Below are 17,170 nucleotides of genomic sequence, written 5' to 3'. Positions count from 1 at the left end.
AGGAAGTGCCCCGCAGTGTGCCCGAGGGGCCTAGGAAACAAGGGCAGAGGTTGGGGAGGAGGCCCTGACCCTCGGCCCACTCCTCAGGAAGTGTTTTTTTCTAACAACTTAGCCATTTCTCAGGAACTCTAGGCAAGTTCCAAAGACCTGTATTGCTCATAAAGAAGAGGCTCACGTATCCCCAAACGGCCAAAACCAGCTCCCATTTATTTGACTGAGAACATTAAGAAGGATGACAAAATTAAACAATCTTTAATAAAATTCCTGTAGAAAACTCAGTCACAGGGCAACCACTCAGTGGTCTGTCTCACGTCACTGAGGACCGAGAGCTCCCAATATTCTTTGGAGAATAAGCAGTAGTTGTGCTGGATCTCCCCAGCCCCCAGAAAGAGCATTCATTTACACATTCAACCAGTGCTCCTATTGCACAGAAACATTATTTGCCACCTAGCACCCTAGCTTTATGGTACCTCAACAAATAAATTAAACGATTTCAGTGTGGCATGAAACCATTCGATTTGAACTAATATCATTGAAAAAAATCACATTATTACAAGTTTTAATAAATACAATAAGAACAGGCTGGCATTGTACTAAAATAAAATACTGAATTTTAGGTCTGGAGATGATGCCATAAATAGGCTCCTTTTCATTTGCTTGCTTTCTTGCATATGTCTGCTCATGTGTTAGGTTCTAGGAAGCGACTTCTTTCCTAGATACCATATAAAATTGGTATTGATAATGTGCCTCATTACAGAAGCAGCTGGAAGAACTGGATCGCACAGTTAAAACAAAGATAACTTAAGACAAAGTTCTGCTTAAATCAGGCTGGAACATACCAAAGAAACATTTTTTTTTTTATACAGAACTCCCACTAGAAATCTTATAAATATATATATATGCAGCATATTTATATATCTATTTATATTATATATTATATCTGCCTCACCCATAGATTTTCAGCAAGTCTGGCTTGGAAGGATGCTGTCATGGAAGATAAATATTAACAAAATTAATGGGTTTCCACAGATTTTTAAAAGATTCCTTTTGAAAAATAATCTGAAGTTCAAATTATATTATAATTTGTACTCTACACAATTTAAAAAGGGAAGGAAGATACCTTTCTTTGCAGCTTCACTGGAAGCAAACACAGCCCAGGCCCCAGCGTGGACAGGTTGTTGGCTAAGTAATAACACAGGCACAACACTGAAAAGAAGTATTTACACCTCTCCTGTAAAGTACCAAAAACTTAAAAACAAAAAAGACCTCACGCGGGCCCAGCGGCATTCCTTGGCGTGCAGTTTCAGCAGGAAATGATCATCATCACTTGGCAGCACTCATGATGAGCTGGGGGCATTCAGAGCGGGGAGCGGGGAGGTGGAGGTGGCAGGGCTCTTCAGAGTTCGGTGGGGGCATTGTTCTTAATGACGCCGCAGTTCAGGAGTCTATTCCCTTTATAACATCTCTGGCGGGGTCCAGTTCAATTCAGTGCGAGTGCAAAACGAGGAGGAAAGCAGACTGACGGGGGGTTAGGAGAACCGAGGCGTTGTTAGGACCTGTAGTCTTTGCGGACTGTGTGGGCCATCCAGTTCACTTTGGTGGTCCAGCTTTCCCTGAGCGCCTCATCGAATTTCTGCTTGAATTGTTTCAGTGCCTCTTCTTCGCTCTTCCCTAAGGCGAGAGAGTCCTGAAAGGGCAAGGGGAAAGTCCCATTGTTATCTATCCTCAGGGGAGATTCACACAGACAGCACTATCGGGAGACTGGCTTGGCTATGACTCCCTCAGCCGCCATCAGGCACCATGCTTTTAGTGGCTGAAGGATGACCACCAAGTGGCATGAAAATGTGGCCTTGTCATGGATAAAATTAGCTTCTCAATCACTGCTAAATACTCAAAATATTTTCCCTGGCCAGCCAACAGCCTGGAATAGAAGGCAAGTTGGGGAGGAAGAACTGGCCCAGCCTCATCTGGCTCACAAGCTCCTCCTCCATGCGTACTCTCTGGCTTCTTTTCCTTTCACTAAAAAGCTCTCACGGGAAATGACTTCCCTCGCTTCCTGTGAAATGGGTGGCCCTAAATGAGCTCCACACAGACAATGCAAGGCACAAAGGCAGGCCGTGTACCTTAAGATACTGTATGTCCTTGACCGACGTGAGCTCGGGAAGGCCTGCGGTCAGCATCAGGGCAAAGAGGGTGATGAAGAGATTGCCATGCCGCCGCAGGATCAGGTACGCGTCCTCACAGCACTGGCGGAACCTTGGCGAGGCGCACGGGGCCATGGAGATGAGCATAAGGGAAAGAAGTTAGGCTCAGACAGTTGCATCCATTTCAAGCTTCAGTTCTCAGGCTGACTTCTGGAAACACGGTCCCAGGACTAAGATGCATATCCAGTGATTAAGTTCTCTACCATCACACACTCATGTATGCACGCACGCAAGCACGCACACACACCTTTCCAGGAGCTAAACTAAATTGGAACTGTATGATAGGGCCATGCAACCGCCTAGGCTTTCCACTTTCCATGCAATGCGAGAACTGCTTCTAAAATGAGACGTGGACTCTGAACACTCTGGGCTCTGCACATGTGTGGACTCCAGACACTAAACCCCCAAATCATGCTGGTACTTCTGCATGGCTCCTCCCTGTCATCCCGCCTTTCATCTCTTCTTCAAGGTGATCATCTCCAACAGAGTCATCCTAACCTAACAGATTTTGCCAGAGAAAACCAGCCCCAGAAATGGACATGCTCCATTAGTCTGGACAGGGGACAAGGTTACAATGGCACTCGTTTGTGGACACATAGTGTATTTTGGCCATGTGACATACATCCCTAGTTACCACAGTAGGCCTGAAAGTTCATTATTTTTGTCTATATTTTAAGATAAGGAAGCAGCAAGAAGACAAATAGCACATGTGGACATGTGGGTGTCCATGCCTGGCCTGCAACCTAGGCTCAAGCTAACCCCAGCACTATACTGCTTCAGAGACAGCTGTGGCACGGGCATAAGGCTGCATACGAACTGAGTGGATACCACACAGGAGCTCAGTTTTTTCGTTTTGTTTTCGTTTTTTTTTTTTTTTTTTTTTTTTTGGGGGGGAGGTCTGGTCGTGGGGCCTGAACTGTGGGCCTGGATGCTGTCCCTCAGCTCTTCAGCTGTAGACTAGCTCTCTACCACTTGAGCCACAGCGCCAGTTCCGGCTTTTTCTGCTTATGTGGTACTGAGGAATGGAACCCAGGGCCTCATGCATGCAAGGCAAGCACTCTACCACTGAGCTACCTTCCCAGCCTAGGAGCTCAGTTCTGATCTCCAGCAAGCTCCTTCCTGAGCACTTTTGAACCTGATAGGCCCCTCCCCTGCTCTGCCCCCTAAGCCCTCTATTGTACACTGAGGGCCTCCCAGGCCTAAATATATATCTTGGTCAGATGTCAAAATGTCAAACGTTTTTACCTTGACATGAGAATACTCACCGGCCAAATTTTTCCGTGTTTCCCGTCTTTCCTTGCTGAATGACATGAATAAAGTCGTAAGTGAGAATAAAAGGCACGCGCTCCCTTTTAATGCCGAACTTGGATTTGAAGTTTCCGAGGATGTGTCCGAAGTCGATGTGGAAGAGCTGAGGAACAAACAGGCCTTTCTTTTTTGCATCGTCCCACCTGGGGCCAACTATTTCTGTTGGCCCCGCATGCACCATCCAGCTCCACCTGAGCTCGCCCACAGCCTTGGGATCTGAGGGCATGTCTCATGCCCTCAGATCGTGACACTCAATAATAACTCTAGTGTTAAGCTGAATGTACTCTGGGAAAGGATCCATTCTCTCAGCTGTGTGCTGCAGCCCCCTCTCCAGGGTCACCCCGAGCCCTGATGACCTTTTCCTATCATCACTGACTTCTTGGGTTTACATGTTTATGCTTAATGTTTCTCATTATTCGTCTTAAGTGGTGTCAGGAACAAATGCAGATAAATAGAAGCGTTTGATCCAAGTAACCAGAACTTGGGAGTGCGTGCGTGCATGCGTGTGCGTGTGTGTATGTTTGTGTGTGTGTGTGTGTGTGAGGGAGAGAGAGAGAATCCTGAGGCTTGAACTCAGGGTGTGGGCACTGTTCCTAGGCTAGCATTTTACCACTTGAGTCAACCTCTGTCTTTTTGGTGGCTAATTAGAGAGAAGACTCTCACAGATTTTCTTGCCTGGGCTGGCTTTGACCTTGATCCTCAGATCTCAGCCTCTTTTTTTTTTTAACTGGTCCTGGGGCTTGAACTCAGGGCCTGGGCACTGTCCTTGAGCTGTTCTTGCTCAAGGCGAGCACTCTACCACTTGAGCCACAGCGCCACTTCTGGCTGTTTCTGTGTATGTGGTGCCAAGGAACTGAACCCAGGGCTTCATGCGTGCTAGGAGAACACTCTACCACTGAGTCACATTCCCAGCCAATCTCAGCTTCTTGAGTCGCTAAGATTATAGGCATGAGCTACCAGCACCAGCTCCAAGTTTTCTTTCTTTTTTTTTTTTGCCACTGGTTATATTCTTTTCTTCTTCTTCTTGTTTTATTGATCAACTGAGACAGGATCTCACTATGGAGGACAAACTCACAATCTTCACTCCTCAGCTCCTCAGTCTCCCAAGTGCTGGGATTACAGACATGTATCACTATGCCTGGCCGCTAAGCAGTTATCTTGTACCGAAAGCATAGGAGATTTTTAAATAACCACAATACTTTTTCCCCTAATTTTAAAACACTAAAGTAACCACATTTAAGTAAACAGATGCACAGGCACAGCACTGCAGTATGTGAAACAAGGGCCTGCAGCAAACGGAGGGAAATCAGAGACGGGACTTGACCACGACTGAGGCCTGCGCAGACCCCGCACTGCAGCTTACCTGACCGGTTTTTTTCACCATGATGTTGTCACTGTGTCTGTCACCAATGCCCAGGACGTAAGAAGCTACACAGTAGCCAGCACAGGATAGAGTAAATTCCTCGATAGCTCGGTCCAGGTCATCCCTGAACAAAAGAGAAAATGGAAGCCACCACGGTACTCAGCCCACTGTGTGTGGGATGAGGCCCGACCACACCCGTTTCCCTGGGAACTGGAGAACCTGCAACGCTTTAGTTGCCAAGGCCATAGGGCTGCGCATGCTGAGTTGGCGGAGGAGCACAGGTAACTGAGCCTCAGCCAATTAAACTCCTACTTCTGGGGTGGGCGTGGAGGCCAGGGTCACATTCAGGGTGGTGAGAAGCACCAGCAGGCTGTGCTGCTCATGCTGGGGTAGGGAGCATTTTTGTCAGCTCTGACCTCAAAAGGAGAATCCCATTTGGAAGAATCAAGTACTGTGGCCCCAACCATATAAATGAACCACTTCAGCCACAGGTGACTAACCAAGCTCTTGGGAGAAAAAGCCTCAAGACCAAAACTCAGAAACTTGACTCTCAGATCCAAGTCCTTGGACACTGCCAATGGCAGAATGACCAAGGCGGAATCTGACTTTGAAGTATTTGTTTGGAGAGACCAGAGTCTACAGATTCATTTGCTTCTATCATACAGTTAACCTATCAGAAGTTACTTAATCTCACAGTCCCATAATTAAAAACTTATGCTATCTCTAAAACATTTACATGCCCAGGCTGCAACTTATATTGTCGGCATTCTCAGCGTGGCTGTTGTGGTGGTGCACAGACGGGAGGGAGGCTGACGTGTCCTTGCAGACACCTGCTTCTCACTTCTGCTTTTCTATGAGGTGGGTAAGGGTGGTTCTTCCCCTGGGTGGGTAGCCATTGCCTGGCTGCATGGGGAAGAAGTGGTAACTGACCCGGAATTGTACTCTTTAAGCCAGTTGAGAAGGGCATCTTTGTTGAAGGCCGCAGCGGCAGCCACGTTGCTACTGTTGAGCTGAATGTCAGCGATGGTTTCCGAGGTGCTTACCACCTCGATGAGGCCAGAGCGATCTCCGGTTGCCAAGCAGCCATAAGGCAACATCCTGCAAGGGGAAAATGGGCGTCAAGAACCATGCTGCCCTTTGCAGAAGGAAAAGAGTAAGTTGCTAGGGTTTTTCCTTTGATTGTTAACGGTTTTGTTATTACTGACACCCCTGCAGCACACATTAATGTGTTCTTGCTATGAGGGAAAATACAAGTTCTGCCTTCTGTTAGGGATCATTCACGAGAATTCCAGTGCTCTGACTACATGTGTCATCTGCTACATAGTTGTGCTAGTGAAGCTTTCTATTTGCCTGTGTGGATGGACAGGCGCATGGGAGATGAAAGCAGAGAGGAGGCTGCCAGGGTTTACAAACATCTAATAGGTACCATGTTCCAGATAAGCACTCAACATGTTGTCTTGGTACAGCAACTTCCCTCTTCCAGCTGTTCAAGCCTAGACACTTCAGGTCATCAGTCTTTTCCTTCTCTCATGTCCAACATTTAATTCAGCTGCCTTGAAAATATATCTACAGGCAGGTGTGTGGGTACATACCCATAATGCCAGCACTCAAGATTGCTGAAGCAGGAGGATCCCTGAGTTTGGGGCTAGCCTGCGACACACAGATGAGACACACAGAAAGATGGAAGGATGAGGGAGAGGGGAAGTCATACTTTTTTTTTTTTTTTTGGTCGGTCATGGGGCTTGAACTCTGGGCCTGGGCGCTGTCCCTAAGCTCTTCAGCTCAAGGCGAGCACTCTACCACTTGAGCTACAGCACCACTTCCAGTTTTCTAGTGGTTTATTGGAGATAGGAGTCTCAAGGTCTTTTCTGCCCGGGCTGGCTTTGAACCACGATTCTCAGATCTCAGCCTCCTGAATAGCTAGGATTACAGGCGTGAGCCACCGGCGCCCGGCTGCGAAGTCACACTTTTAACCGTTCCTGTAATCCCTGTACTCGGGAGCTGAGGCAGGAGGATGGAAACCTCAAGACCAGCCGTGGCTCTACAGTTAGATTCTCTTAAAAACTAACAAACAACAACACCACCAAACAGAAGGTTTCTTTTATAAATTAGCTACTCACATTCTCTGCATATTTTGATCTTAGACACTTTCCTTATGATGAATGTTTTCTTTATATATTTTCTCTTCTCATTGGTTGTAAATATTCTCTAAAAGTGGTTTTATACCAAGAGCAATATGAGAGTGGAAGAAGGCCTCTTGGAAGGGTTCTGATAAGGGTCAGACTGCTACAGAATACACAGAGGACAGAACATACGGGGTTGGAAAACAGCTGGGGGCAGCTAGATTGTGAACGCAGTCAGATGGTGCCCCTTCCCACCTTCCTGCCTGTCAGGTGGTGAGACAGAAAGAACCGTCACAAATGCACCATGCAATATGGGGGCATGGATGGCTGTCAGGGAGAGTTCCATGAGGAGGGGGCAGGGGAGAGCATGTGGTGAAAGACAATGCAGAGCCCTGCAGTACATGGTAAGGCTTGGGTGTGGAGGAGGGGAAGATGGTAGCAGGGGGGCAGGGGGGCAGGGGGGGAAGGGGGGGAGATACATGTTAGGGTGTACAACAACCAGCTAAGAGAAGAACTTTATATATTAGTTTCTAAAACTCCTTCCAAAGAAAAATTCAAGCTCATCCTGTCTCTTTAAGTACCTTTCTAATAATACCCAAGGAAGTCCAAGCGGAATTGTCTAATTACCTTCTGGCAGATGGATAGATCAATGGGTTGCTTCACATCTGCACTATTCATCTATTTCTCCTGCTGAAAGAGCACCTGTCCATGAGAGGCAGAGGACTGCTGTGGGTACTGACACCCTTTCCTGTCCGTGGCATAGGACGAGCAAAGCCAGCCCTGCCAGGGTAAGAGGGCAGCTTCTGGCTCTCCGGCCCCGCCCCTGCCCCCCCTTCCCCTGCAAGCCGAGCTGGCACAAGGCCAGCAAGCTTCCTCTTCAAAAGCAGCTGCGATGAAAGCATTCACAGCGGGAAGGAAAAAACACTCTTGTCAGAGAGACTCTTTGACAGAAGTCACGCTGGGGACAAACTCCCAGAGCAACCCGGTCATCTTATCTAGACCTTCTTTGCACTGAACTTCTCTACTCTTTTAACCAAAGGACGACACTTTAGCAATGTTGATCTTCCTTTCCCATACTCTCTGACCTAAGGAGCAATGTCACCTTTACCACTAAACAAGAACTTAGTGAAATAAGCTGTCTGCAGGGGGAAGGGGATGGGAGGGGGTGAGGGGGGGCCGGCAGCCCCCATGTGTGTCCTCTAAATGGCACGGATGCCATATCGACCCGCATCTGAGGAGGGCATATGATTCCTTTACCTCATGCTTATGCTACTTTCACATTCCTTCTCTGTTCCTCTAAGGCTGCTGGCAGCTGTACCACTGAACTCATTTAGAAATTCTGCCTCACTAAACCCATTAGTGCAACTCAGATATAAAAGCGAAAGGAGTGGGAGGCAATGCATTTACTCTAGGGATATGAACTTTCATCTTAATCGCAACTGAATTTTGAAATTTTCTCTTTGAAAAGAATTGTTTTTAACTGGTAGTTTAAGATTCTCATTAAAAAAAAAAGTCCATTTCCTTAAAAAAAAAAAAAAAGGAATGGAGCAGGCTGCCAGTGATCATGCCTATCATCATAGCTATTGAGGAGGCTGAGCGAGCAGAAAAGCCCACTAGATTCCAGCTCTAATTAACCAGCAAAAAGCAGGGCTGAAGTCATGGTAGTAGAGCACCCGCTAAGGAAGCAAGCTGAGTAATACGCACAAGGACCTAAGTTAAAAACCCAGTAACACCAAGAAGACAAGAGATGAGTGAGGATAGCCATCAAACAAATGATTTCAAAGGGCTGGGGTGGGGGGTGGGGAGAGGGAGAGCACCTGCCTAACAAGTATGAGGCCCTGAGTCCCACCCCCCCAGTACTGGTTTCATAGGGATGAGGTGACACAGAGGATGGCTAGGCTACCAAGGGCCAGAGTTTACACAAGGATGACCTATGAGACTAGACAGTAGCTGACTGACCACTGCCATTTGTTACCCAAAAGCAGTAAAGTCCTGCAACATGTTGGTGGCCAACAACTGTTCTCGTTTGGTAAGAAACACGCCAAACAGCATTGGGAGACATCAGAGGAAATGAAGCAACCACATCAGTTTTCACCCATGCAGGCATGGGCACCAGTACAAGTGCTAAAATAGTCACACACACAGAAGGTCCCCAAATATCTGGGACTGAACTTACAAGAGTGTGCTGCTTGACCCAGTCTAACCTGAGCAGCTGGCCAAAGCCAAACACAATAGGACCCCTGGGGGTGGGGGTGGGGCGCGTGTATTAATAGAAACTGTCACAAAAGTTTGGTGGGAAAAAAAAGATAAGTTGGAAAATGAACTCTTCAAAGAATTGAAGCCCTTCATCCTTTTTTTAAACATGGGGTCAGAGGACAAAAAGTCAGGACAGATCCCGCTGGACAGACAAGTTCCTTCGGGTGGGTACACAGCCTTCTCCTAGCAGACAGCAATGTGGCTGCCTCTTTATCAGCGGCCACAAAGAGCCTCGGCAAAGGGCCAGGGCAGACCCACTGTGGCAGCCACCGACAGCCACGGGGTTTATAGTTCTCAAGCCGTAAATGTGGCTTCTCCACAATGATCAATCACTCCTCCTCACTATGGATTATTCTTCATTTGCTAACTGGTCCCAGCTACTAGTATGTTTGATTTAAACAGCTCTCCCAAAAGCATCCTGACGTAACAGCAGGAGGATGGCGCTGGGCACTCTGGTAGAGGTGCGCCAGGTTGTCTGCAGGTGGTTATGCTCTCTGCTCCCTATTACGGTCCTACGAGAGGAAAGAGCAGTGCAGCAGACTTCCTTCTGCCTATCAGAACTGCAATCGTGACACTGGAAGATCCACGAGTAGAAAACTCTTTTCCATTCCTATACTTAGGTTCTTTGGGATCGCTATACCTTGATGAATGAAGGCACAGCTATTGTTTTCTCACCTAGACAGAATGGGAAAATAATAAACTTTGACAGTCCTAGATTTGAATTTAGCTCTGCTACTTAATATTTCTTTTCTTTTTCTTCTTTCTCTCTCTTTTTTTGCCAGTTCCGGGGCTTGAACTCCTGGCATGGGCACTGTTTCTGAGCTGCTTTTGCTCAAGGCTAGTGAATCACAGCGCTACTTCTGGCCTTTTTTATGTGGCACTGAGGAATCAAACCCAGGGCTTCATGCATACTAGGCAAACAAACACTACCACTCCCGCCTGCTATTTAATATTTCTGTAATGCTTACTTTTAAAATCTTTATTGTCCTAATTTTTCTCATGTGTTATGCTTACATATTTATTACTTGGTAAAGAACCTACTACAATGTCTGCTTCAGTCAATACATAGCAATGGGGGGCTGGGAAGGTGGCTAAGTGGTAGAGCGCTTGCCTTGCATGCCTGAGGCCCTGGGTTCGATTCCTCAGCACCACATAAGCAAAAAGAAAAAAGCCAGAAGTGGCGCTGTGGCTCAAGTGGTAGAGCACTGGCCTTGAGCTGAAGAGCTAAGGGACAGCACTCAGGCCCAGAGTTCAGGCCCCACGACCGGACCCCAAAAAAAAAAAAAAAATACATAGCAATGGGTTCAACCAGCTATGGTAGTACACACCAGTAATCTAGCACTCAACGTACTAAGTAGAAGTCCAGCCTTCACTACACATCAAGTCCCTGTCTCAAAAAAACCAAACCAAAACACAAGCAAACCAAGTATGGCTCAAGTGGTAGAGTTCGGCCTAGCAAGAGCCAGGCCCTGGGTTCAAACCCTAAAACTGAAAGAATATCAAGAAAACCACAGACTGTAATGTGTCTGTCCAAACCTTATAATTCATTCTGGAATTTCAAGCACCTATACAGTTTTTGTGGAGGTTTTTTTGTTTTGTTTTGTGTTGTTGTCGAATGTGGGGTTTGAACTCGGTGCCTGTGCACTGTCCTTCAACTCTTTTTTTTTTTGCTCAAGGCTAGCACTCTACCACTCTGAGCCACAGTACCACTTCCAGTTTTCTGGTAGTTCATTGGAGATAAGAGTCTCACAGTCTTTCCTGCGTGGGCTGGCTTTGAACCATAATCCTCAGATCTCAGCCTCCTGAGTAGCTAGGATAACAGGTGTGAGCCACCAGTGCCTGGCCACCTGTCCAGTTTTAAAACTGATCACGTTTAAAATAATGTATTGCAGGAAGGAGGAACCAATGTACTGTGGGGGAATCCACTACGAGACACAGACATTAATTCACCACAATTCTCACCGAAGGTCCAGACCAGCTTCTTTCCAGAGTAAATCCATCAAGCGCAGCATTTGGAGTGTCAGCATATCCTGTCGTAAATCTAAGGGAGAGCACTGCTTAATTATATTCGAAGTAACTCATTAATGTAACCTTAGACAACTCAGTCAAATCTAAGCAAAACCATAGCAAATGTGCTATGGATTTTTTTTTTCCAAAAATTTCTTTGTTGACTATATTCACTATATCATAAGCTTATTTGTTACCATGATCCTATGACTTCAGAAATTAAGCAAAACGCTTTTAAACTGCTCACAAACTGGATTAGCTTACATTTGTATTATACTCCATTATTGTTTGCCTTTAGAGCTACACAGACAGTTCTTATGAATCACAAGTGAATTGTGGTTCTTCCAAAGTGGAAGAGCTGAACGGATGATGTCTTATGTCAAACAGTACTTTCAGTCCCATTTTCAGAGGGCTGAGGCAAGAAGATGGTGAGTGTGAGGCCAGCCTGGGCTCCATAGGAAGATCCTGTCTCTGAGTGAATAAATAAATGCAGAAATATTTACTGAGAGAATGCTTTGAGGTCAGAGTATGTTTATGAGCTTGGAGGGTCAAGTGGGGGTAAGTGTCTCAAGTGAAATCTCCCAAGGAATGTGGAGCTGTAAGAATCTCAGGACTCACCATCACCGTTTTTAAAAATCACTCCCACGGAGTCCTCACCAAACATCTTATTGCTGTACACCAGCCACAAAGGCTTCATTTTAGAGTCCATGTACTTGCATTTCTCCACACTGAAACAAACCAGCCAGGAAAATCAGCCCACTGCATGAAGTCATTTGCCCAGACGGTTGTTTTCCCCTGGTGACCTGATGTGGACACCCCTCTCCTACTCCTTCTGGGGTGTGTGACCGTCAGAGGTAGAGGACCTTCTCTTGGTAGAAAGGATGGGGGTGGCATGTGCTGATGCCAGCTGGGCTAGATGCCAGCTGATGCCCAAGGCCTTCTCTCCTTCCCACCGCCCCAAACAACTGCTCCTCTTGCCACCTTGCACCTTAGACTTTTCATTTCCCCACTTGGTGACCATAACATGGATTAACTATAACTGGATTAACGTTAGGATTATTCTGAACCGTACTCAAGGTTTCAAAACGAGGGATCCATTTGAACAAGTGAACCATACATACAGTACATTGGTACTGTATTAACACAAGTGACATTCATTGCTTGTCTGTCAACTTATTATTTGTTTATAAATGACAAAGAGGAAATATTTCCAAATTCATCCAGTACCCCATTTTAACACAGAGTAAATAATCCATTATGGTTTCCAAAATTTGGTCATGTAGGATTTTCTTATAAACCAGTAATAGAGAAATTAAAATGCACAGGGGATGAAGGAAATTCATGTATGATGACTGGACAAATCCACAGGTAGATTTGGCCCATGGGCAGAACACTAGTGCAGTCTCTGAGGCCTTTGAGGACCAGGTCTTCCTCACTTAATTACTCTGCTGACTAGGGCTACTGCTCGTGACCCAGCATTCCTTTCAGCGTTGCTATTTTCATGGGGGCCTCAGCGTAAAAGCAGAAGCCACTTACTAGAGTTCGGAGAGGATGACGCACGGATTCAGAGGAGACTGCAGGTCCGAGAGGGCCTCCCGGTAAGCACTCTGCTTTAAACAAGTATGCATTGCCTCCTTCCCTTTAGCCCTGTTCAGCTTCACTGCATTCAGTTTGATCAGACTATTTAATGTTTTTAGCTTATTGAGTGCTTCCACCTGAAAAAGAAGGTTGAAAGGAAACATACTAGGACATCATGTGATCACATGAGTAAATGGCACACTCCTCACATGGATACACGCGTGCATGCGTGTGTGTGTGTGTGATAGCTGAAACAGAAACAGCATATGACAAGTATTTTACACACAGGAAAATGAAAGTTTGTTTTGGCACATCGCTTGAGGTATCATCATTGCTCTTAACTTCCTTTAAGTCTTCCTTCTTTAAATCTTACAAATTAGGAAAAAGGAACTGCATAGATGGAGATTTACAGGCCAGACAGTGAGACCCTGCTTAAAACCAGCAACAGCTAAGCCGGGCACCGATGGCTCACGCCTGTCATCCTAGCTACTCAGGAGGCTGAGATCTGAGGATCACAGTTCAAAGCCAGCTTGGGCAGGAAAGTCCATGAAACTCTTATCTCCAATAAACTACCAGAAAACTGGAAGTGGCGCTGTGGCTCAAGTGGTAGAGCGCTCGTCTTGAGCTGAAGGGCCGAGGGACAGTGCTCAGGCCCAGTTCAAGCCCCACAACCGACAAAAAAAAAAAACAAAAAACTAGCAACAGCAAGGATGAAAGCATGAGGATGGATGTGCAGGTCACTGAGGAGAGACTGAGGAAAGACCATCATCCCAAACACTCCCTCCATCTGTGCTGCCCAGAGGTGACAGGAAAATCGGGGGACTGACATTCCAGATAGTCAACCTTAATATCTATGTAACAACCTGCTACTTATTTGTTCTATTTTTTTTTTTTGGGGGGGGGGGTCCTGTCGTGGGGCCTGAACTCTGGGTCTGGGCCCTATCCCCCAGCTCTTCAGCTCAAGGCTAGTACTCTACCACTTGAGCCACAGCTCCACTTCTGGCTTTTTTCTTTTTGCTTATGTGGTGTGAGGAATCGAACCTCATGCATACAAGGCAAGCGCTCTACCACTGAGCCACCTTCCCAGCCCCTATTTTTTTTTTTTTTTTTTGAGATGAGGTTTGCCATGTAGACCAGGCTGGCCTTGAACTCAAAAGGGTTACAGGTATGCACCACAACCATACCCTGAAATTTCTATTTCTTGCCATCACTATGTACAACATCTTCTCAGTAGATTCTCCATTAATTGGATAGCTAGAATGGGTGACTGCAAAGTATTTGTTGTCCAAGTCTAAATTGCTTTTTTTTATAATGTAGTTCTGGATGGATAGAAGAAGGAAGGAAGGAAGGAAGGAAGGAAGGAAGGAAGGAAGGAAGGAAGGAAGGAAGGAAGGAAGGAAGGAAGAAGCAACTTATGATACATGCAAATATGCAAGTACTACAGGTAGATCAGCAATGGCCAAGAAAATCAAAACCATTTATGTGCCGGGTGCTAGTGGTTCATGCCTTTAATCCTAGCTACTTAGAAACTTGAGCTCTGGATGAGCTCAGTTTAAAGTCAGGTAGAAAAACTTACACACTCTCCAAAATCATCAGCAAAAGGCAGGACTAGAGGCATGATTCAAGGGGTAGAGCACCAGCTCAGCAAGCAAAGCCATTGAGACTGAGACCCCGAGTCCAAACTCTGATACACACAAAACATTTATGCACTAGTAGTAGTTGATGCCTATAATCTTTGCTACTTGAATGAGAGGACAGCAGTTTAAGGGTAGCCCAGGCAGAAAGGTCTGTGAGATCCCTTCTTAACCCACAGCTGAGTGTGGTGGCTGACATATGTTATCCTAGGCTGAGATCAGAGGATCATGGCTCTAGGCCAGCTGTAGGCCAGAAAGTCCAGGAGACTCTGTGTCTCAGTGGAAAAGGGAGGGCATGGAGGCTGGTGCCTGACATTCTATCTACAACAGGAAACCTTAAATAGGCAGACTGTCCTCTAGGGCGTGTGCAGGAAGATAAGCCCTATCTCAAAAATAACCCAGGGCAAGAAAAAGGTCTGAAGGCATGACTCAACCAGTAGAGTGGCTGTCTAGCAAGTATGCAGCTTAGAGTTCAAATCTCATTACTTTAAAAAAAAAAAATCTGCTTTAAAAACTGAAAGTCTTTTGTGTCCTATTACATAAAATTTACAGGAATGCTATCCTCAGCCACTCACAAATCAGAAGACACACTTGATGAATATAGCAGTCTAACTGAACGCAATAAATGATTTTAAAAATATAAAAGAAATCTTTTCAAACATAAAACAACATAATGAACACTGTGATTTGGAATTCCATGAGCAGATTTCTTTTTTTTTTTTAAATACTAAGCAGATTTCTTTTATATCATATTTTCATTCTGAACTTTTGCTTCCCTGCCAGAAAAACCACTGAGATTATGGTAAAAGTAGGAATTTAAGCATGCAGTTTCTACACATAAAGCCGAGACCTTGCTCATAAGAAACTAAGAAGGTTCTACGTAGCCAGATGATAAAATCAAGATGGCTGAAGCCTGCCAAGTCAACCGTCTGCCAAAACCACAGACTCTGCGCTTCTTAACAGTTTCAGGGGCTGTGCAAACACTGGTGACAAGGGAACCAGATGAAAACTGGGTTACACAAACAGGAACTTTTTTGAAGTACTTCAAATTTGAGTTTCTTCTGTGTTTGTACAGTCGGGTAATTTCATGCCCCATCTCTAATTGTGTTGATACTCATTTCCTCGAACAGTGTCTCAAATGGCATAAGTCAAATACCAGAAGCATTTCAACACGTCATTGTATTGGCTTACAGATAACAAGAGCTGCCATGTAAATGGTACCGTCTTCCTCTTAGAACTCATTAGAAGAGAAGAAGGATGAGCATCATTTGTTCATAAATATGCCCTGCTGAAAAGGCACGCTGAGAGTGTGTGGTGTGGGTTGAGCAGCTGTGAGGGGGTGGAAGGAGACAGCGGCCATGATGAGGGCAAAGGAAGAGGATCAACTTTATTAGGCTCTGGCAGAAATTCTCGATTTTATTTTCAATAGGGAAAAATGATTGTAGGAATTTTAAGAGGAAATGGCACACTAGAACCTGCCATAAAGATCACTTTTCCAGCTCACTAGAGACTGAAGGGGGGAGCAAAGGCACAAGGGTATAAATGGTGAGGAGAGGCTACATTTTGATGGTTATTGTAAAAGCCCAAGTCATAGAGAAGAGATTAGACTAGAAGACGATAGGCCTGAACACTAGTCAGGTGGACAGGTGAGATTTATTTAAGTGGTCTATGAAACCAATGGGATTAATACTATCAGTCACATGCTCCTGTGAGGAATAATGGAGCTAAATAGGCAGTGAATAGATATTAGCTGTTACTACCATCCCCAGAGGGCTTTTTCCAGAAAGGTGGGTTAGATATAGTTGGTTTTTGTTTTTTGTTTTTTTTTTTTTGTCAGTCCTGGGGCTTGAACTCTGGGCCTGGGCGCTGTGGGCGCTGTCCCTCAGCTCTTACTTGAGCTACAGCGCCACTTCCGGTTTTCTGGTGGTTTATTGGAGATAGGAGTCTCACGGTCTCTCCTTCCCGGGCTGGCTTTGAACCGCGATTCTCAGATCTCAGCCTCCTGAGTAGCTAGGATTACAGGCGTGAGCCACCAGCACCCGGCGATATAGTTGTTTTAATAGCAAGGAAAGGGGGTTGGGAAGGTGGCTCAGGGGTAGAGTGCTTGCCTCACATGCATGAGGCCCTGGGTTCCATTCCTCAACACCACGTAAGCAGAAAAAGCCAGAAGTGGCGCTGTGGCTCAAGTGGTAGAATGCTACCCTTGAGGTGAAGAGCTGAGGGACAACGCCCAGGCCCAGAGTTCAGACCCCGTGGCCGACCAAAAAGAGAAAAAGAGAAAAAAAAAAAAACAGCCAGGAAAGTTCTAAATCCTAAAACCATCTAAAGGAAGCCTCTGGGAGTTTCTCTGGCAGGTCAAATGCGTGAGGAAAGTTATATAATTGAGGAAGTCAGTCCTGGCTGCTTGTGTTTCCTATGGCATTTGGTTAGAATTCTCCTGTACAATCTGAAACTTCCTGAGCTGTCTTAAAGGACTCTTATTAGTCTTGTAAGTTACAGCATCTCAATGACGCGATGTGCAGATGTGGTGCTTGGTGAGATGGCCTACAGGGCATGATGCAAGACAGGAGGTGAGGACAAGAGCCGGGGTACCTGCTTGGAGAGGACCTTCATGTGCCCCACGCTCCCTCGGCAATACGCTTCCAGAATCACTCCGAACTGGACGGAGACAGCAGGGATGTGCACCTCAGACCTGCA

The 17,170-nt window shown here is 45.9% G+C and overlaps 1 protein-coding gene across 2 annotated transcripts in view; it reads right to left on the bottom strand.

The window, feature by feature from the left end:
• Positions 1-176: 176 nt before the first annotated feature.
• The window catches only part of Pik3cb (phosphatidylinositol-4,5-bisphosphate 3-kinase catalytic subunit beta), a 71,593-nt gene continuing 54,599 nt past the window's right edge, over positions 177-17,170 (bottom strand). For both annotated transcript variants that reach the window (XM_042665760.1, XM_042665761.1), the window contains exons 16-24: positions 17,066-17,165; positions 12,798-12,976; positions 11,880-11,989; positions 11,217-11,295; positions 5,806-5,973; positions 4,876-4,999; positions 3,470-3,615; positions 2,124-2,256; positions 177-1,687 (exon numbers count right to left, since the gene is read on the bottom strand). In XM_042665760.1, the coding sequence (XP_042521694.1) occupies positions 1,550-1,687; positions 2,124-2,256; positions 3,470-3,615; positions 4,876-4,999; positions 5,806-5,973; positions 11,217-11,295; positions 11,880-11,989; positions 12,798-12,976; positions 17,066-17,165 (1,177 nt within the window). In that variant the 3' untranslated portion in view covers positions 177-1,549. The remainder of the gene's footprint in view (positions 1,688-2,123; positions 2,257-3,469; positions 3,616-4,875; positions 5,000-5,805; positions 5,974-11,216; positions 11,296-11,879; positions 11,990-12,797; positions 12,977-17,065; positions 17,166-17,170) is intronic.

The sequence above is a fragment of the Dipodomys spectabilis genome, unplaced genomic scaffold (genome assembly GCF_019054845.1).
Source record: "Dipodomys spectabilis isolate Male_0828 unplaced genomic scaffold, ASM1905484v1 ptg000342l, whole genome shotgun sequence".
In the NCBI taxonomy this organism is placed as follows: domain Eukaryota; kingdom Metazoa; phylum Chordata; class Mammalia; order Rodentia; family Heteromyidae; genus Dipodomys; species Dipodomys spectabilis.
This window is presented reverse-complemented; position numbering and strand designations above follow the sequence as displayed.